We start from the raw sequence: 21518 nt of genomic DNA, 5'->3' as shown, positions 1-21518 counted from the left end.
CTCAAGGCTCGAATCATTTGCAAGTTATTATTATTGCTTAGGCCGATCAGATTCTGCAATGCAAATATTCAAAGATAGAAAGCCTCGAAGAAGAATCGTTTATTCCATTAGATTAAATTTCTCAAGATCAGCATGACGGTGCACGTGTTTACGAACTAAACTTAGGAACAGGTCAAATAATCTAGGTTCTAGTCCAAGCGTAGACACACTTCGTATCGTGTTGGGAGCCTGCCGTCTGGAGCGATGCCTAACGGCAGCACTGGACAAATTACTCGGAAACATTTATTCAATTAAATTACTTGAAATAAGCTCAACAGTTGTGAAACATTCAATTTCTTACATAGCTTAAATTGAAACAAACAAATTAAGATTTTGTTTGCTAACGAATAAACTTCTCAGATAAAGGACGTAGCAAGTCTCAACTCAGCATCTGATCTGGCTTAAAATTACAATGAAAATATTGAAAGGACAGAACGAAATTTTATTCATTATAATTATAGTTTTTTATTCGTAACTAGAGGCTTGTATATTCTAGAATGCTTATATTCAATTATTAGTTGTTTAATAGATAGATTTTACTACTCATCATAGATACTGTCACATTAGAAGAATATGCATCGCATTGCTCTAACGAATAGAGTCTATCACTCCACCTTACTAATAGAAGCCATCTTAGATATAATAGAAAGCATTCAAGTATTTACAATTATTTCATATAAAGGTATTTAGATTTTTCTTTTCATATTTAGCAATAAATAGAAAAATACCTGAAGATCTGATCTGTATGACCTTCCAATTCATAGACGACGACCTGTTGATCAAGATCCCATATAAGAATGGTCTGGTCCTGCGAAGCAGAGGCAAGTATGTCTTTGGCTGACGGGTGGAACTTAAGGAGAGTGACTTTATCTTTGTGACCTTTCAGCTCGAAATCCGGTTCTGTTAACGACTCCGTCAACCCGTTCTCAGGAATGCTCCACACCCGAATACGACCGTCATCGCATGCTACAATAAAAACGATAAATTACACTGAATTTTCACTGAATCGTCACAAGAATGATCGATAGGCCTCAGCCGTTCGCTTCTTAATCTGATTAGCCAGTGAGATAGCAGCAATCCTGCTGTAGGCTAAGCCGCTCGTCCTACGTAAGGTCACGGCGGTAGAGATTTTTATAGTAGAACTCGCTTGTAGGGATAGAAGACACGTATTTTTTTAAAAGCTAAAATATCACCTGAACAGATAATCACCCTGGATAAAACTCCGGAATCAATCATAGTTTCACAGGAATTTGTTCTAAGTGTGTGAACTATAGATTAGTGGATTTGCACATAACACTTACCAATAGCAATTCGACTATCATCGAAGGGATCCCAGCAGAAATCCATGATATTAGCTCCACAGATAAGCGACGGCAACACGCCGGCATTGAGCCGACCACGTTTAACCACTTCTAGGATAGCTAGATGCCCTCCGGAGGTGGCCAACGGAATGGCTACGCGGGTGGAGTTGGCACGAAAACCTTCACTTTCACCAGGAATCGTTTTGCATAGAGCTGGAAGGTTGCTAATCTGCGTCTCCCGAGTCCCTAGGTTACCATTCAGGTGTCTATACTTCGATACTCGCACTTTGAACCCGCTCCCCTTTGATGGCTGCCGCTTCACTTTATTGTCTAAGCCAGTAGATTGGTTGTTACGGTTGCCGTTTTGGCTATCCTTGTTATTGTTAAGTTTATTGTTACATGATTCATCTACGCTCTTGGCAGGGACGAGCTTTGTCCTGGGAGCCGGTCTTGGTGCTAATGTAGGTTTATCGCCTGCAACCGTTTGTTGGCGCATGAATGAATTGCGCTCCTTGAGCGGCTCACTGCCTTCCTTTTTAATAAGGCTACCACGGTTACCATCAATCTCTGTAAAGCCTACATCTGCTGTGAGCCATTGCGTCGGTACGCCAGATCCTAATTCATGTTCGAAACGCGTCAAATCCTTCGTCCTCTTGGATGGATCAAGTGAAAGTAGCGGAATCTTCGTGCTACTCTTCCCTTCGGACCAGTCGCGCGCCAACATCGTTGGAACAGGAGCTCGTGTGTCTGGGAATATATCAGCGTGGAAGTCTCGATAGGTCTTACGGAGAACGTGATAGCTAATCGGAACAATACAGTCCTTGGTTAGAATCTGAATTCGATTGACCTCGCCTTCCATTACACTGAGCGCCCTCTTGGGTACCAAACAAGCACCTTTGGTCTGGACGTCCGCTAGGTACTTGGAACACTCATACATGAAGGGTTCCTTAGAAGTATCCACCTCCCAAAAGTTGACTGTAATGTCACCCTTGGCCACTAGGAAAAGCATGTTTGTATCTGTAAGTGCCAGAATCATTTAGACACAAATGTTAGCAAGCTGTTTTATGCATATATTCTCGCTTACCTTTTACACGAAAAGAAATCCGGCTAACCCGGCTTCTGCGCGTCTTTTTTTGACAGTGCACAATTGCTCAAATATTCCAAGGAGACCCTAGGATCAAAGAACCTATATTAATTACCACAACATACCGGTATCATAAAGCGGGAGGTAGATGCCGAGTGACGAATCGCCGTTATATTCTTTAAGTGGACTACTCAAATTACGGATGTCTCTGAGAGCAACTTGTCTCTCACGGTTAGCTCCCAACCCAGACGAAAGCACATGATCAGAGTTTCCTAACCACACGACCCGCGAATCTCGATTATTTGCATGGCTTTCAGCCACCTGCAATTTTAAAAGTATCACAAAATTAACTATTGGTATTCGCTTGTAAATCTTGCCTACAACATTAATTGCACGTAGACATGGCTTAATGGTCGGTGTATGGCTAGACATTCGGTATGATAAGCTGATCATCGAGTAGTACTACCATAACTCGAGGTGTGAAGATCCACTATTGTAAGAATACTCTTTTTGGTTGTACTTTACCGTCTACACATATATAATCTCAAGTGAATAGAGTAGCTAACGTGTTAATTATTTGACCGAACCTTATGAAATGCTTAAGGGACAGCCGATTTTTTCATACTTTCCCCCCTGCAAGCGACAAGCATTTGATACAAAAAAAATAATCGTTTTATGTTTTCTAGCTATTGAATGCTATGCGTCTCTGTAATTGCTTGAGCTGTTTCTTATACTGTCTTTTATTTTCCTTCACATCGTGGCTCTTAGCTATTGTATTGGCCGATGGACCTACACGTAAAAAAGATACTAGACAAAAATAGATCTCAACCGAACGCAGCCAGGTATGCGTAATGCTGTTTTTTTTAACTAGCATTTTCAACGAGAAAAGGGCACGCAGAGATAGGGCACATAATGTATATCTGTCAATTAATCTGTATTTTTAATTTTAGTTCGCACTGCAGCTCGAACATTATTGCACGCCCTATATATTTGAAATCGGTTCCTACCCATCCCATTGCAGGGGTATTAATAGTGAGAAATCTTAGCCCTTAGAAAAAGATGAATTTATTGAAAGAATATATGTAGGCTTTTACAGTGAGCCCAACGGAAATCGAATTGCAGGAATATGATTTACTGCCACCAAGTATATAATAACGGCAGATAGCCCATATGACATTACGAACTGTCGGAGTAACCTTAAGATATTACCGGTAATCATTAGCTACCAGTTTAAAATTGTTGAAACCCCAAACAATCTACCATATCAATGTACGCAGATGAAAATCCTTCTAACCTTATAATTCTGCGCTTATTTACGGCAAAAGTACTGATAAGAAAAACTAAGCAAAGAATAACAGCGTGACTATAAGCACTGATAAATCGACAACCAACCGTGCACGAATCCGGTTTGCGATGATCCCAAATACGGATGGTTTTATCACGGCCAGCAGACACAAGCCGGCTTCCATCAGCTCTCCAGGAGATGCTCTGTACTAGCTCCTCGTGGTCCTTGAACGAGATAATTTCTGTCGCTCGCGATACGTCCCATAATACAATTTTGTTGTTTGCAGAAGAGGCTAATACACAGTCGACCACCGGATTCCACGAAACCGTCTCCAGACGACATACATTGCTAGATGGTTTCAGTGTCACCTAAACAGCAAAATCGTTATCACCTTTTATCAGATATTACGAATCATGCTTTTTTTACTTGTAACCCCTTACTCACACCAACTTTTCCAATTATTATGTGTATTCATGTTGGAGACTTCAAATTAGCGCTTCAATCATTACCACTTACCAAGGGATCTATTGGCGTGTTGCTCTGCGATGTGTCAGTGAGTAATGTTGTTGGTACTCGCCAGATTTTTACATACGCGTCATGCGAACAAGTTGCCAATAGTCCATCGTCGTATGCACAGAAGTCAAAATCCGTGACGAACTCAGCATGGGCATGAAGGAGTGGTACTCCACGAGTTTTTTTGCCTTTTATCACAATACAAATTTCATGATTTATTTAGACCTCAATGATTGGAGGAAGAAAAAACTGCGGATCCACCTTGTCGCAGTCCTTAAAAACCTATAGACAATAATGCAAACTAGGTGGTTCGAAACGAATGAAGAAGTCCCGCTATCTATCAGCTTTCTTTACCGACAAAACTTTCTTTGGGTAATACCTCTCCTACGCCTTTAATGTGTATTAATGCTTATGAAGCTTTTGTTATACTAATTCTTCTACATTGAAATTCTAAGTAAAACGCTAATTATAAGAAATAAATAACATTCTTCTCACATTTGCTATTTAACGTGTACATGTACAGATCGAAGTAACGAACCTGCATCGTTGAGTGGTAGAATACCAAGACATCCTCCACCCCGATTGTCGACGTTGAAAGCTTTGAATGCAGCTGAACATTTGATGTGATTACCAAAAGACTGTGGCGCTCCGACATTGATATCGCTCACCCAGCCCTACAAAATAATTAGTCTCAAACCTTAGCAAAGGTCACAACGAATTACCTATGTTGATTTCTTTCCAGTAGCTGTTTTTGTGGTTGCCCATGTTGCATGTTGTACTTCTATAGTATTTTAAGACATATCGAAACGATATATAAAGATGAAAAATAATGTATTACTTACGTCTTTTTTGGGTACTTTTGGTGCGGCATTTTTGTATTTGGAGCTTTTGAACCGAAACATCTTGGAATAGCTAGTTTTCTGTACGCAGATTTGCTCTTTCGTCGAACTTGTTTTGCCAATTGGGCAGCTCAACTAGGTCGAGGTAATACAGCCACAGGGCCACAAGTCCCAATACAATGTTACCGATTCGCCGCCCCGTCTACGACCGAAAGTCTTTGATTACCTGCAATAATGAATTCCTATACCGATTAACTTATTCCTATAGATTTTTACATTATATAAATATATTAAATAAAAACGACTATAAGCGATTATGTCTCTATCCTGTACAACGCGGAAATCTTCTACGTGATAACAGAAGGTGGGCGACAATGGACACGCTAACTAGCGGCGATCGGCCTCTAGAATGAAACACTTACTTAGATGATGTTACTACATTTATGAACGCCAACCTCGCTACACATTTAACTAGATTATTTCTTCGCCCGGAAGAGTTGTACCTTCACCTAACGTCAAGGTTTGCGCTGTCGGTCGATCACTCGAGCTACTTTAAGCTGTCTATATTTTTCGAAATAAATAAGAGACAATTCGCCAGAAAGGTTTTCTAATATTTGCTGGACTGCCTTTACGAGCTGAGCTTACGCCCACAACAGCGTAAAGAGGCGCCATTTTCATTCGTTGAAATCAACACCTGGATGAACGACTAACAATTTCGAAATGTCTTGTAAATTCTGCTCAGCAGGCAGTTTCATCCACCTTATCATGTCGCTAAGTGACGCTTTTTACCGTGGGTGTGTAATGGACCAAAATTGACTAATTAAGTAGATCTTTGTAATGAATAAATTCAATTATTCTGTTTTAATTTAATCCTTCACTCTCGTGCAAGACGGCATGTTCGGTTAAGTAGATGCTAGCCATCTGGTGGCCGATAGCTGTTAAAGTTACCGTTTAGCACTGTCTCATATGTTGACTTGATGCAGTACATTGCCTTTGTGAAACGCCCAAGCGTTAGAATTAATTCATTCCATTAAAGTAGCAGATGATACATGTCTACTATAGTGCTTATTAGCTCTTTTCCTTGTGTTTGTTTGCTTACGCTCTTTTGTCGTTTCCTAGTGTGCCAATTTATAGCGCTTCAGCCGGCGATCAGTCGATCAAATAACGATAACGTGGCTTTTCATTACGGGCTTTACTAATACAGGGAGAAACTAGGAAAGACCATCTCGCAACCATAGACACTAACTGCGGGCAAAGGTCATTTAGGTATAAAAATATCGACATTGATTTTTACATTTTTATGTGAAGCAGTTTAAGACTAACAGTAAGTAAATAAGTCCAGGTTTAACTTCTTAAGTGATTTTCCACCCCAAATAAAAGAAGTAACAAGGTACGTAGTGAAATGAATAGAGAGAGAGAGATAGACGCCTTTCTGATTGACTATTTGAATCAATAGAGGTGTATATGTGCGTCTTTGTGCGAGCGTACGTATTTGACTTGTCATATGTTGGCTTGATGATTGGTTAACTAATTTGGTAGCAGAAGGCAATTTTTCTTTAATTGACCGGACAGACAGGGACATAGAGTGTCCTCTAGCCTGTATGTGAGCTCTCCTGCGTATTGCATACGAGTCAATTAAGGAGCACGGGGGGTCGTTCATTCATCCACACGTCTTATTCCGTGTTGATGTTCTATGTTCCGTCGGCGTCTTGCAATGGTGATCGTATTAGTGGTAGCACTGGCAAGCATGATACGCGTTCAATTCGATCGACAGAACGAACGGTAATAGACTGTTCTTGTTATTAGCACTATTATCGTTGCTATGCCGCTGCAGTTAACGCTTTTGCTACATGCATCAAAGCGTTCCCTATTTAGAGTTGACAGACGTGCGACAACTCAGCCCCGCGAGTCTAGGAATACACCGCAAACACAAATAGGTCACACGAAAGTAAATAGTCCAGCCATTTTTGTCTTCGAGCCGATGCTATCCATGTCGTTTATATATATACTGAGACACCACTGGCTCATTTTTTAACTTCACTTGCAGTGAAGTATGCACTTCTGACGCTGACGAAAGGGTAGAAAACGGAGCTTCTGCGAGAAAAAACCTAAACGGTCCGTTCTAGATGACTGTTTAGATCGAGCACATCCAACAATAACACCGGTCATGCTTAATGTTGACATTTCATATGGTCAACAAAATGGTTGCCTATTATGAGACCATATGGCTACCAAATACAGGGTGTTGTTACACACGCGCCTCGCGTAATCTATCCATTCCTACGGTGGACTCCATAAGCGACTAAAGAGTCACACTTACATATTGAGCTTAATCTCGATCCAAATTTAAACTAGATAATTAGGCCCTCTACTATTGATAATTAAGAATCCCAATTTCATTAATATTTACAAAATTATTATGGTTTCCAAATGTATTTGGCTGAAAGCCGACAGGTCTACATGATGAAACACGTAGGTGCGAGCAAGCCCTATGCACTCTAAAGTAGACTATAATATGGTGATACACCATACTTTACCTCTACACGCAAAAAAAAACTCCACACTCCGCAGCTGGCAGAATATAGCGGCGTTAGAAGTGCTTCGGACAAAAAGGCTAAATATACAGGTAAGTTTAGATATATTTCTACAGAGAAATATCTCTGAACTCACTCGACGTGATTGATAAAACAGTCATATTGCAAGATCACTGTTAATCCAATAGTGACAGATGCATTGCTAAGTATGATACTTCTATTAGTAATCACTGTCTTTTGGTACAGTATATAAGATTTTAAATTAATTTTAAGACCCTCTCGCTTCATTGGCATAAGTAAAAGTGTATCACTCATGGCCCATTTGTATTATTAAATATACATTGTATATATCAATATCTGTACGTGTGCATCAAAAAGGCCTACTGCTAGCATCCCTGGCCACGCTAAATTTAGCTTCTCGTCGTCGACGACGATGATTTAATCAGGTTTAATATCCTCGCGTTCCTGGATCTTTGATTCCTGATAACCTATGGGTGGCTCTAAAGCAAGTTCGTTTTAATATTAAGTATATATCACATGCAAAATTTATTCTCCAAGTATTTGAATCATGCTTTTAATGGTTTCGATAGTTGCAAGCTAGATTAAAATTTTAAAGCAGAACTATATAACATTATCGATTTGACAATTCTGCAAAAGTACTTTGTTAACATTTAGTTTAAGCAAAAAGAACCTCACGAAAACTTGTCGCGCGAAAAATTAGTGAAATCTATCTTGCTAAACTCAACATTGAACCATGTTCAAAAGGTAAACATTACAGCACACTTATTTGAGACACGTCGTTCAATGGAGCAAAATACTTCGATAGGAAAACATTTCGTCCGTACATATGATTCAAAAGAAAAACTAGTAGAAGAGTAGCACTCATAAAACATCACTAAGGTTCCTACACAAAGGAGTTTCCAAATAGCAAATTCAGCCCTGCTCCTCCGGTGTTCAAGTGTCTAGCAGCTAACGATATCAGACGCACTTATTGACCGCTGGACAGCTCAAGCATCGAAAATTCAGTGGCGACTAAACATTATATAACGAGCCGTTTTATATTGCAGTATAAGAACAAACATAGTTCTCTGGCCGCGACACAACGAACGCGTTACTTACTGTGTATGTGTGTATTTGTGTATATATTTATGATGCACGATGTCTCCCGGCAAAAATAACCAATAGCTATAAATCGTAAAGGATCTCCGAGAGAAGTGACCATTATCCCTAAATAGCAGGATACAGGATTATGAGTCAGAGCGAAACGATCAAAACCCACAAGATAAGAGCTTTATATCGCACGCTATCGTACCGGATGAGCGGCACGCCAGATATTTACGGCTAGATTCAGCATCACCCGTGTAGTAGTCATGCAGCAGTAGTGCTCCTGATACACACTGCAGCCCAAAATGCTTACGTACAAATAAACAAAACGCATGCATCAAATATGCACGATGTTGTAAGTATAGGTGTTTGTATTCCCATATACACATATGCATGTGGAAATCGCTGTCGCTGCCGCCGCCGCCGCCGCCGCCGCCGCCGCCGCCGCCCTAGGAAAAGGTAAAACGCAAAGATCGCTCTTATTACATAATAGGAGAACTATTAATATTATTCGAAATGCTATCGTTTAAAACAACGAAATGTGTAAAGAGGCTGAATTGTATAAGGGGCATAATAAGCAATATAAAACTAGATGTTTTTTTTCATAAAATAACAAGTAGCCGGAAGTGACTCCAGCCCTAGCAACTACTACATAAATTTTTGCTTAACTGATTGTGACTTCGGCAGTCATGGTATCGGAAGGCAAAACTAGGATCGCTCACTGCTATCTACGGCCATTTCAAGAGTTGTTTGGAGAACGTTATATTTATAAAAGCCTGTGTTCGTACCTTTTTGCGGTTTTAGACAAACCCTACAGTGAAATACTAGCCGCCTTGTGTACTGCGGAAATAAACCAACGGTCCTATGTACACGAACTATAATCTTGTCCGGGCATACATGCGTTTTCTTCCTTTAGCCCCTCAATAACCTGGTGCCACACAACATCATTCAGTGCACATATCGATGAATTTTACAGGCACTGAGACACCAGAGCAAGCTTCAACACGTTTGTGGCACAGTTTGTTTGAATGAAAAGTTTTGAAGTCATCGGTGAACGAGACTACTTGCCCAAATTTTAGTGGGGCGTTACGCATTCTACTAAAAAAAGGTTCTCTTTACCAACTGTGGCACAAGCTTTCATCGCAAACCTGTGCCACACCTGCATCGTTGCTTGCTTTCAGAAAATAACACTTGTCTGACCGACGCCTACCACCCGTTGCTTTGTGCATTCGACAATAACAATTTTGCCATTTCTCAATCGTAAATTTAATGCATGTACTCCTTAATCTAATATAAATATGTAAAACGGTAAATAGCGCGCTATAGGTACGCTTATTAAAGCGTTGAGGCTTTGCTTATTCGTTCCAGCTTCTAGACTTGGCGCGAACGTGTTCAACTCATTATTATTAACCTACTTAACCTAAATAGCCAATTCAAGGTCACTCGTACTCATCGTATCGATATCCATACCAATGTCAAGAAACACCACCACAAAGTAATTCTAACGCGATAGAAATTAGACCAAATAGTTTAGATAATTTATGCAAAAGCTGTGTTTAAATCATTTTTGCGCTCGATTTAAGGAGCGAAACTCACGGGTCACGTGCATATTAAGGATTAGACCTATAGGACTCTTAGCTAACTAAATGAATGGGGTGAAGCTCGCTTTTTTCCTTTACGCGTGTTTAAAAAGCTTGCAAGGCAAGATTAGTTACAACATAGCTTACAGTTTTATTAAAGGCAATCTATATATAGAAGCTCTGACCGTTTAGAGGAGAAATTACACTGCAGAGCGCGGTGCCAGGTTAATTTACGTGCGTCAAAGCTAGGATGAAGCGAAATCCTTCCTTTTGAGTACAACTTTTACGTGCTCTGTAGTATTTCCTATAGGTAATAATCGTTTCACACCATACGCGTATATTCCACTATGCGTGATTGCGCACTCCCAAACTCTTCGCGGTTGGCAGATCCGAGCATTGTTTGATAACTGATGAGCGTTTCTTTTAACTACCGTATCAGTTGAAAGATATTGAGACTCATCTAAGCGACACTTCGCTGCAAGTATTGGATTGCGAACTAGACAAAAGAGCTTAGCAAATTTTATATACGCGAATAAAGTAAGGATACGACTAACCAAAGTTCAGGTAGTACTTGTACTGTTAATCGTCATGAAATGAGTTACCAATTGTAAAATCATAGTCAAGACCATCGACTAGAAAAGGAACATTGACTCTGTTGGAAGATTGAAGCGCATGTAGATTGACATGGGTTGCTCGCAAAGCCACAACAACCGGAATAAAAAAACTTTGATGTTAGTGTTGAATTATGGTAATTTTCGTTCATGTGAGCATAGTTCACGTGTGGTTCAGCGGTGTCTGTCCTCTGGGGTGCCTTAGCCGAGCTATCGTCAGCTCTGTAAAATTTTATATTTGGGTCGGGCTGTGGCACCAACGTCGGCGCATTACAACCTTAGATTTGCATACGACGACTAAGAACGGGCATTGACAGCGACTATCGCCAAACCGAATGGATAACAGTGATTCGGAAAAAAACTGATTTCACAACTCCCCACAAACACTAATTTACATTTTTGACGAATTTGGCGTTAATTCTAGCAGTCTTTTTGGACACCGCCATCTTAGGTATGTCGTACACGTTAACGGCAACCGATGACGTCCTGCTGATCAATCATTTGCAATTAAAGCTCTACCATAGATGAACGAGTAGGTTTGCCGTCCAAAGCTCATGTGGGTATCGCTAACGCTAGTACGTATTGTAGACGAGCCAATTAGGCCAAGAAGTCACTGTGTTCATCAGCGACACGCTATGCTGTAACCTGTCAAGATTCACCTCAGGACGCAGGTCGCTATTACACAATAGCGCGTTACAAAAAAATCTAACATATGCTATTATCGAGTTGCATAAGAAATCAGCCATTAAATTACTTGAATGTAGCATAAAAACGAAGAAAAAAGAAGTTCTAATGATAAAAAAAATGATAACGATGTTTTATGAAACAACCCATAAACAGTTCAGCGCAGAAATTTAGTGGTATATGGTACGTAGTGTATCTGTTCGGAATGTTTAACTGTAGGACATAAACGAGACTATTCCAGACGGTACTCGGCATCTTCTTGATGTCCCAACGATTTCATAGAGGAACATGCAAGTTAAAGTTGCCTCTTTGGCGGCTAACAGTTGACGCTTTCCTGCATCTAGTCATTATCCTGAAGCTATTTTAGGCGCCGGACTATCGCTGCAGGCGCCACCGTTCTCCGAAATAGATTCCAACTCTACATTCCCATAAATTTACACGTGTATCGCTCAGGAGAAGCAGAAGAGAGAGTCGAAGGCCAACCTTTGCGGTGTACGACCGCTTATCTGATTTCGTAATCGCGTCAGAACGATCGTTAACTAATCTAAATATTATCAGATTTCAGATCAAAAAAACATCAGGAGCGATAGTCGAGCAATCTGCCCAATGATAAGTCATTATATGCTATCATTTCTGCACATAGCACATGTTCCCCTCATGCCAAGAAAGATAACAAATGTATATACATACGTCGAGTGTCTGCGGAACGTACACGATTTGCCTTCACATTTTCAGACAGTAAACAATGACAGGGCGCACTAAAGGGCTTTCTTGCACGAGCCATGCGAACTGGAGTGAGTTCCATCAGTTGGAAGCTTCAGTTTGCCCCGGGAACACATTGGTTCGTACTGAGGCTCAGACTAGGCCACTTCCAGTAAGTTGAGTTGCTCTTTTAGGTGCGCAGTGGCGTCTTATTATACCATCAAAACACCGTATTAGTAGTTAATATGCATGAGTATGACGACTGCCGTTATGGTTAATACTACTTCAGTAATATCCTCTTGTTAGCTAGCTAGATAGATAGTAGCCAGTACGCGGTACCTGGTATCGCGCTGCTCAGCTGATGATGGGCGTTGTTCCCGCGGGCGGTGGGTGAACAACGACGCGGGCTATTCTCAACTACTCTTCGTGTGCGTTTGTTATGTGTGTGAGTGTATGCCGTTGTCGTTATTCCCTGAGCATCAGTGGTCGCCACTATGCTCGTTAGACTTATTAAGTACTGCTGATACTGTACTAACACTACAAAGCAAACGGATCAGTACTTACGTCGTGGTCCTTTTTTTTTTCGACGTAGTTTGCGAATCCGGTAAGCGTTATTCGAGGTAGTAGAAGTTAAGGTGTCTTGGAGCCGGCCTTTAGGATGACAGAAACAGAGAAATATTCAGTTCCGGAACGAGCAGTACCGTTTCACATAGGGTCAGATTTTAACGAGGTAACTCTAAGCACAGTTTTGTTTTAAGTGTTTGCCGGTGGTGGATAACGCCGCGATGGACGATTCGATTGATCGAATCGTTTGCTGCTGGCGCTACTGTCTGGATTCGGTTGTTCGGTGCCGTCGTTGTTGCCGCCGCCGCCGTCGTCGTTACAATAATCTTAAACGGCCATACGCGCACACATCCATCCAGCCGCACTCACTCATGCACACATTTGAACACTGTTGTTGTTGTTATTTCTTTGGCTGTTGTTAGGGGTCTAGTACGAATAGTATGAGTGCGCTCGACTCTTTCTCAGAGAGTCTGTCGTACGCGCTTTGTTTCTATTTTGCACGCTCTCAAACCAATGGGACCGGACCGCGGCAAACGCGGTTGCTCTGGCCAACACCTCCGTCACCAGAAACAATCACCACCGCTGATGACAACTACTACATGGACACGGGAACACCGACCCACTAGCAACAGTACGCACACGACCCACTCTCAAACACTCGCCGCCGTCGCCGCCGCCGCTGCTGCAGCACTACTGGCGGTAGTAACCACGGCAGCAGCAGCAGCATCGCACGGGAGAGGCACAGCCCGCCAAAGCGCAGCACAGCACAGCATACGAAACGCACCGATGACAGCAATTGTAGTTCAACAACACATTGACAATGTACTCGTCTGTCTATTTGCCAGTCTGTGTGTCAGTTTGTTTGAAACGCACTCGCCGACGCCCGCACAGGGCATCATAGTCATAACTAGCAAGCCACGACAGCGTACAAGCTCTAATGCACACAGACGCGCGCACACACACACACAGGCACATACACACACAAACGTATACTATGATACAGAGTCATAGCCTTACACAACCATAGTCAAAGCGAGAGAGAAACGGCACACGGCGGGACAGACGCTCGTCTGTTGTATGTTGTTGGGCTGGCCGCCAAAGGAAAGGAGCGAGAGGGTGAACTGGGGGTGTCGCCTGTTATAGCTACCGCCGCTAACAAACAAACGCGCAGCCACAGTACCAATTGGTACCGCCACCGGCGCCTCTGCTAAACTTGAACTAACAACGCACTGAAGAAACGGATAATTACAGGGAGAAGAAAAGCTGTCACCCTGCTCAGTCCGTAATTTGACGAAAATACCGGCTAGCGGTAGCTATACGTTTCTGTCTGTCTCTTTTGAAAGAGATAAACCATTGTTACAACGTTATGCATAATAGCTTTATTCAATATCTGATAGAAAATGGGTCAGAATAAATGCGTACAATCGGTTATCCACAGGCTTGAGTCAGACGAAAGCAACGCTATTTTCTAGGAGAGGGGAACAGATTCGATCTAGTTTGCTCAGAGTGGCGTCTGCTAGCCTCGAAAGCGCAAAACGGCGGAAAAGACCATGAGTGAATAATTTGAAGCAGACGCCGGTTTTATCAAATGATGATACAGTTCGGCACGTTCCAAAGAGCAAGATTGAGAATCGGGTAGCGAACATTGACATCTTTTCTGGGTACAAAGTACTATTTTTCACCGTCTATAAATGGCCACGTTTAGACGGATTTACAATTTGAACATAATTTATCCGATTTCACATTGCGTCTTTGTTCCATTTTGGTAGGTAAAGATTGGCACTCGTGTCCTCCATCAGAGTGTAACGCAAGATGTCCAAACTTGTTGTGTGATGTTGTGGGATTTAGACTTAACGTATTTTGGTCGAAAAATGGAAAAAAAAAGTAGAGAACAAATAAACGCGTGGAATAATGAACCACTTGTATTATATGCTCAAATGTTTCTTTTGGGAGGGGAATGCAAATACGCCAACTGAAAACAACTATTTTTCAAACGCCATATCTTCGTAGTCAAGCGAAGGAATAGATTACCAAATTAATTCTCTAAATCTAAATTTTTGCAAAACACTAGATCTATCAAGTCCAGTCAAAATGGCCAATCCTTAATAAAAATTAATCTTTTTTTATTTTCAATCTTTATATATTTTTCGATATCGTTTCGATGGCAATGTGATAACTCTTAAATATATGAACTCTAAATTTTGCAAACGGTCTAATTGACTGATAGTGGTAAATTTACTTTTAATTATCTGCGGTTACCTGATGTTTTTGATCCCATATATCCGCTGCTACTTTACAGTATAATATTATCCGATCTCTTTACCGCGGTACTCAGAAAGATATAATATGCACCCTTATTACTAATAAACAAGATTCTCCATCACGGCGACGATAGCTTTGTTCCAACTCGCAGGGCCGTTCATGGCTAATGTACAAAAAATGACAGTAATTCTTGAGATAGGATTCTCCTTAGGAAATTTTGCAATATAGGGAGCACCTTTTAACTACTTCTTAAGTTGACCAACTCATCGGGGCATAACCAACAAGCACCGGATCTTGTTGCGATGGGGCACGTGTATCATCTTTTTTGGAGGATGCCCAAGCGAAGTTTCAGCAGGGTAAATAACAGATTTCGCTCCAAAAGTTACATGTAGAATCATGTAGTAGCAATACTCATCAGCAAGAGTATAAGTGAATTGGCTCCATGTTAACGATTGTTTAGTTAATTGTAAGTTTTTAAATTCGGACTGAACACCGATTGCAGCATTCAAGGCTTACTAAACTACAATAGCAGCTATAATAGCGTCTGTTTTATAATATAAACTTTCATTTTTAAATATTTTAAAAAATTATTTAAAAAAATATTTAAATGTTTCAAATATTTCGACATTTGCACAGCCTTTTTGTAAGTTTTGCTCAAGTTAAAAGCATTACTCGTTGACAATGTACCTTTAGAATTCGGACTCAGACGGATGGAATCTCTATTTTACTGTGAACTTTCAAAGAAGCTTCAAAAACGGTCGTCGATTGTGCTAAAAAAACAAAATATCGACCAGATATGTATTTATTTTAAAACTTTATTTAGATAACTGTACAAGAAAAAGTAATCTTTTTTTTAATTCAAGATTATTTCTGGGATTGTGCAGGAGATATCGAGGTCTTCCTCATTCAGGAAAACCTTAGCGTTAGCCGGCGTGTAAGAACAGATAGCCAGACAAGTTCGTTTACGAAAAATTGCCAAAGATATTTTAAAACGCTTATATTAATTTTATGTTATTTATTTGTCATTTGTGAAGAAAAAAAAATTGTTGAATCATGGTATGACACGCAAAGACGGGATTCCGTAACAATTTCAAGTTAAGTTCTTATACGGATAATTGAAAGATGATGACCACAGTGGTATCGTCGTCATCGTTAGCCAGTTTGCTGCTCCAAGACAGTTTTCAAAGAACTCTTTTTGATTTGCCTGTTGCAGAAGATATCTCATTATATACGTCTTTTTCTAGTGTTTCTTAAGGTATCGTGCTTATACCACGACTATACGTTTCCAATAACGTGTTATTGTCATCGAAATATTACTTCAATTACAGACGTAGCTTTTCCTATTTGACCGCAGGAACTCCCGAAATACCAGTCTTGAAAAGAATTATTTGTATAACGTAATTGCCTCTAAAGAGTTTCAGTGCTATACAGTATGAAGTTGGTATAATATTGGCCCAATGTTATAATGGCGGTGGAATTAGGTAATCAATCAGGTGATTTTCGTTTCGAAGCAATGCTTTAAGGTCGTACGTGACCTAAACCTTTGTTTGGCTATTTTCCTTTTAACCGCAGATGGTGTTCTTGTTACATTTAAATATATTGAGTCGCTAATTTTTCTGCGCAATCGTCGTAGTTCGATAATTTCTTCTAAACAGACAAACCGCTTGTTAACCGAAACATTTCGAGGACGTGAGGTTAACAGATTATACCATCTCTGGCTTCTTCTGAGTGCGGCTGTGGAGAGAATAGATTTAAATACAGTCTTTAGCAGAAGATATCTTTTCCGCTGAACAGCACATGGCAAAAATATCCGGTTATATCTGGTCTATGATATCAATTACAAAGTGGGAGTCTTGTTAACGAACTATAGTTCAGCCATTTGATGTATTCTACAGTTGGACGTCATAAGGTGTCCAAGTTAGGTGTGCTGTCATCGCCCACTCATCACTAATAATAAGTTACTTGACACTCGAAGAAAGCAAAAAATGTCAGTAGCATTCAAGCAGCTAGACAGATTCGCGAAGTCGTTGTAACTTCGTAGAGGACTGCATTCTATTACATAGCGACACCTTAGTACCACTTCTACTGTATTTAAGCCTCGAACGAAAAAAGTTTAATCTTCGAACATCATCCAGCAACTTCCTTGATAAGACTGTCACTTTGCAAAACTGGGTGGTCTGCGAATAGCTCCGAAGAGTACAGTAAACGATTCGTCACATCTTTGCTTACCGTTATCAAATCAGAGCTAGTTCATAAATGCATACGCATAATTCCGTAACATCACAAGCAATGTGATCTTAGCTCTAATGTGAATATGTAAATGAAGAAAGCAGATAGACGTTGTAGAATTAGTTTTCATAGGGGTACCAGTAGCGCTATTTGCGACAGCTAAAAATTTACTATTCGAAAACATTGATCATAAAAACAAGAACAACAATATAACTATTTGCTCGTTGTCGTATCTCCATTGATCGCAATGATCGATTACAGCCTCAGTAGTAGTTACATGTCCTGTGACATCGTTGTGCTTACACCCGTTTTCTATGATAAAGGCACAGGCACAAATGTTCTTTTCAGCTTTACTGGGTCATATCTTACTATATACATAACAGCAATGCATCTAAGCGATGGACTTTAACTTTGAGATAGACGCTTACGAAGGGGATATGTTGAATGAAAAATTTAAAGATTCGTTGATGCACCACACTCCTATCAATGTCATCGAGTACTTTTTGCGCTCAAAAAAGCGATTTGGGACCGGCAACGATACGAACCCTTAATATATAGTCGTCAGTTTTCTCACTTAATAACTGTGTTCTTCAGAACCACAAACAGATAAATCGTAACATAAATTTTTGCCAAATTACTAGCTTTTAAATTTAAACATGAAAGCCCTTGCCTTGAAAGACCTAGCCTAGCAAGTATGTCGCCGGCATTATAGTGCAAGGCTTTCAAGCTTTATCTCGTATCGTTATGGCAGTTCACTCATTAAGTAGAAACAATGATAGTCGTCAAATAAAATAACATGCTTTTTATAGGCAGTATATATTACTGCCGCTTCGGAGGCTTCTTTAGTTTTAATTTTATGGAATCCTGCGATCCAGCTCTGAACTAGATACTCAGAAGTAATTATTCGTCATTTATTAGAACTGCTCTATGTAGCAAGTAGCGACACTAGCTGTACAACAAACATATCGTACCAACAATAGGCACTCATGTACCAGTCAAAACTCAATAACTAAAACTGTTTACAATTAAGTTAAACGAGAAAAAAAAAAAATAGAAATTTTTCTTAAAATATTTCAGTTGTGGTAATAACTAAGAAGCTAGTTACCTCAACCTGAAAATGTGTGTTTACTTTTGGTTGGCGTATCATACGCACATCCATCTACAGCGCCCCCTGTGATAAGAGAACTATTCATGTTCATGATCCTAGTAAAATAAGTGTATACTTTGTTCATTTAAGGTCAAAGTATTGAGGAGCTATCCACGTCATACACTTCAGGGGTCAGCTGGCCTTCAACAATATCAGTCACGCATTTCTAGCTGAAAGCTTCTATCAATATGCTGGCGCAATTATCTCTTCATGCATAGCCACTCAATATAATTCTAGTGAGCCTTTCCGGGGTGAACAGGTTATTTCCTTATGAATTTACCAAAAAAGTTAAGCCTATATATATATGTCACAAATAAATAATAGTACAATCAGGTAATTCACAATTATATATATATATATATATACGATCTGAAAATGTTTGCCTGCATTCGAAACCAAAATGAATTGAGATTCGCCGCCATCGACAGTTTTCAATCAAATACGATTCTACGACTGAAACGATATACAGGCGCTGATTGAACACCCTTTGATTATTCTAACTTATCAAATTAAGGCACTTACAACTTCTTTCATTAAGTCTATCTTTATTTTGAATCTGATGATTATGCCAACTTTGAATTTTGTTACTTACATTAGAGAAATCTACCAGCCCAAATCGAAATTTTTAATATTATAGTTCTATCATATTCCGCTTGGGTTATGTAAGGCATTATATTTTTTAGTACTAGAATGCCCATACTAGTAATGTTCTTTACCTTCTGTCAAGTATCTAAATCCCAACTATGACTTCCTGCCTTAAGTGCTCAACGAGGTTTGACGTGAAGTTCCCTTTAATCTGTACCGGCTCCTTCTGCCTTCCTGCAAATTACTGTGAACAGACTATAAGAGAGCGTTTACATTTAGTAAGCATACTATGTACATCAATTCTGTGACACCTCCTACCTTCATCGGAGGAGTTTCTATCAAGGGGGTGTCTCTGACGGATAGTAGTTATTCATCTCGCTTAGCATTTTTAGTTCTAACGAAGGCTTGGTTCGTCTTGACGTCGTTCGTACTCGTCGCAATTTCAAAATTCCGATTTTGCTCTCGTCGAATTCTCAGGCGAGTGTTTGTTGTCAGTTGTTTTCACTGTGGTGACATTTCCGATGTGATTTCTTTTCTGATTGTTACTCAACTTATCACAGCCTGTTGGTTATGCACTTGGCCCCAGCAGACTTTGCGAGTGATAGACTCTAGCCCGCTTCATGTATTCTTAGTTTGTGCTTCTCCGGTCATTCTTTTTTCTTCACACGATTCTGAGCGAGCAACGGAGTCACAACGGAGCGTCGCGTTCATCCATTGTGAAGCATACGATCACCACCGTCAAAGGCCGAAGAGCAAAGAAAATGGCGAATAATGCTACAAAAGTATAACTACTGTTCAAGTGGAGCTAAGATAAATGGTGCTACCTCACCACCTCTGGCATTATCTTGGTCGTGCTGACCGATTGCATCTCAATGCGCGTTACATCAGTTTATTTCTATGGACTTCAAGTACCAATTGCTGGTGAATACGTCAGCTCAAAGCAGGCCGAACGGTAGACATCTTATTCTTGGTCGTGTAAACTGTCGCCAGAAGAGGGCGTCGTGCCTAAGAAGGAGAGGATCGTTCTAAAGGATCAAACGAACAGAAGATGACTGCTCCTTGTCGCAGAACCTTGCGAGGGCGAGAGCTCGCGGCGATCTCCTCTCCCATTTTAAGGGACTCAAGACCTCGACTCTGACACCGTCTCTGTCATTAGATAACTTGACCTTCCAGCATAGAGCACGTCAAAATGGAATATGAATATCCTCTTGATCAAAAGACGGCTTATGATAAAGTCATAGAAGCTAGGAAGGTAGGCCTTTTAATGTAGTTCTTCTTTAAAGTAGACACACAATATGATGACAGGTTTTTGCTGTCGTCTATAAAAAGTTACTAACATTTACCGACGTTGCCTAACAAATAGAACCCGTTACTTTCTATATAGGTGCTAAAGCCTCTTATGGAAAAGAAGCGTCGTGCCCGTATCAACCGGAGCCTCGGAGAGCTACGCAAGTTCCTTTTGGACTCTGGGATTCGTGACAAGAAACTTGACCCAGAAGGGTCATGTAAACGTGTTGAAAAAGCTGACATCTTAGAGTTAACGGTGCGCTTCCTGCACGAGAAACACGTGGACTGCGGAGCAGGGCCTGAAACCAGCCGTCAAGAATCATCATTGTACATTTCATCATCACCTGAACCACCGTCACCTATTTGTGAGGCCTTCCAATTGCCTGAACAACGTCAATGTGCGGAGAAAAATACCATCCCACCTAATGGCTGTTTGGGGAAAAGGCGAAAAGTCCGTCACCGCAGATCTGACTCCTCAGGAGAAGAAAGCGACGAAGACAGGAAGGAAGCCATCCAAGTCGTTCCTGGTGCTGCCAACATGTGGAGGCCCTGGTAAATAGCTATTCAGGAGTGTAACTCATATGACGGCTTGGAAATGAGTACTTCAGGGAACGATGGAATACAAACGTGCTTCCAGCATTGCTCTGGTACAATTGAGATATTTCTTACAAGTTGATTGTGTCTGGCCAAATACTGTTAAGAACAACGGCTACTCACAGTTCAAATTCAATCGTCATAAACCTTAATCTCATGCACAAACCGTTCCACCCTTACCTGTTATATAGACGCCTGGTGTTTAGATATTATAATACTAAAAAGTGTAGCAGTATTACAAAAGATCCAGCTTTTTACCGAGTGGTAGTTTAGGTTCCCTTTAAGGTCTTGTTATTAGAAAGGATGATTTAAAAAGCTTTGTCATGTGCTGTGATAAAAACAATTCAACTTAGTGTTCAATAAAAATGATATATTGTTGTAAATGTATTGTCATAATTTCAAGTAAGTACAATACATGCTTTAGTTTATTGTTTATAACGAATAACCTAATAACATAGTGAAGCTTAGCGATTTCTCTTACGCTAGAGTTTGTATTTTGTCAAGCGCACAAACACTTGAGCTCGGTCTATAGTGTGGGACAGAGCTTTTGTTTCAGGGGCGATGAAAGGGGCAA

General features: G+C 40.4%; 2 protein-coding genes across 12 annotated transcripts in view; one reads left to right on the top strand and one right to left on the bottom strand.

Annotated features, from left to right (window-relative positions):
• Window positions 1–13752, bottom strand: part of pod1 (coronin) — a 47561-nt gene extending 33809 nt beyond the window's left edge. For 3 of the 10 annotated variants that reach the window (XR_015329478.1, XR_002673656.2, XM_022807521.2), the window contains exons 1-8: window positions 12841–13749; window positions 5065–5287; window positions 4761–4896; window positions 4226–4410; window positions 3817–4077; window positions 2550–2745; window positions 1341–2357; window positions 768–1005 (exon numbers count right to left, since the gene is read on the bottom strand). Coding sequence is in view for 7 of the 10 variants with exons in the window: in XM_022807521.2 (XP_022663256.1) it covers window positions 768–1005; window positions 1341–2357; window positions 2550–2745; window positions 3817–4077; window positions 4226–4410; window positions 4761–4896; window positions 5065–5124 (2093 nt within the window). In the remaining 3 variants the exon portion in view is untranslated. Of the gene's footprint in view, window positions 1–767; window positions 1006–1340; window positions 2358–2549; window positions 2746–3816; window positions 4078–4225; window positions 4411–4760; window positions 4897–5064; window positions 5288–9012; window positions 9149–12264; window positions 12402–12840 lie in introns of those variants that run through there. The other 7 variants (XR_002673658.2, XM_086991755.1, XM_086991754.1 and 4 more) reach the window with 6 other exon arrangements.
• Window positions 12266–21327, top strand: LOC111252140 (transcription factor HES-2-like). 2 transcript variants are annotated; one of them, XM_086991756.1, is made up of 2 exons: window positions 12266–12448; window positions 20448–21327. In XM_086991756.1, exons 1-2 carry the CDS (start codon window positions 12320–12322, stop codon window positions 20904–20906), a joined length of 588 nt encoding a protein of 195 aa, XP_086847882.1. In that variant the 5' UTR covers window positions 12266–12319; the 3' UTR covers window positions 20907–21327. The 2 variants fall into 2 exon arrangements, with proteins under 2 accessions (XP_086847882.1, XP_022665382.1); XM_022809647.2 differs by lacking the exon at window positions 12266–12448 and adding an exon at window positions 20147–20315.
• The last annotated feature ends 191 nt before the right edge of the window (window positions 21328–21518 follow it).

This window comes from Varroa destructor, unplaced genomic scaffold, assembly GCF_002443255.2.
Source record: "Varroa destructor unplaced genomic scaffold, Vdes_3.0 BEIS01000005.1, whole genome shotgun sequence".
NCBI lineage: Eukaryota > Metazoa > Arthropoda > Arachnida > Mesostigmata > Varroidae > Varroa > Varroa destructor.
This window is presented reverse-complemented; position numbering and strand designations above follow the sequence as displayed.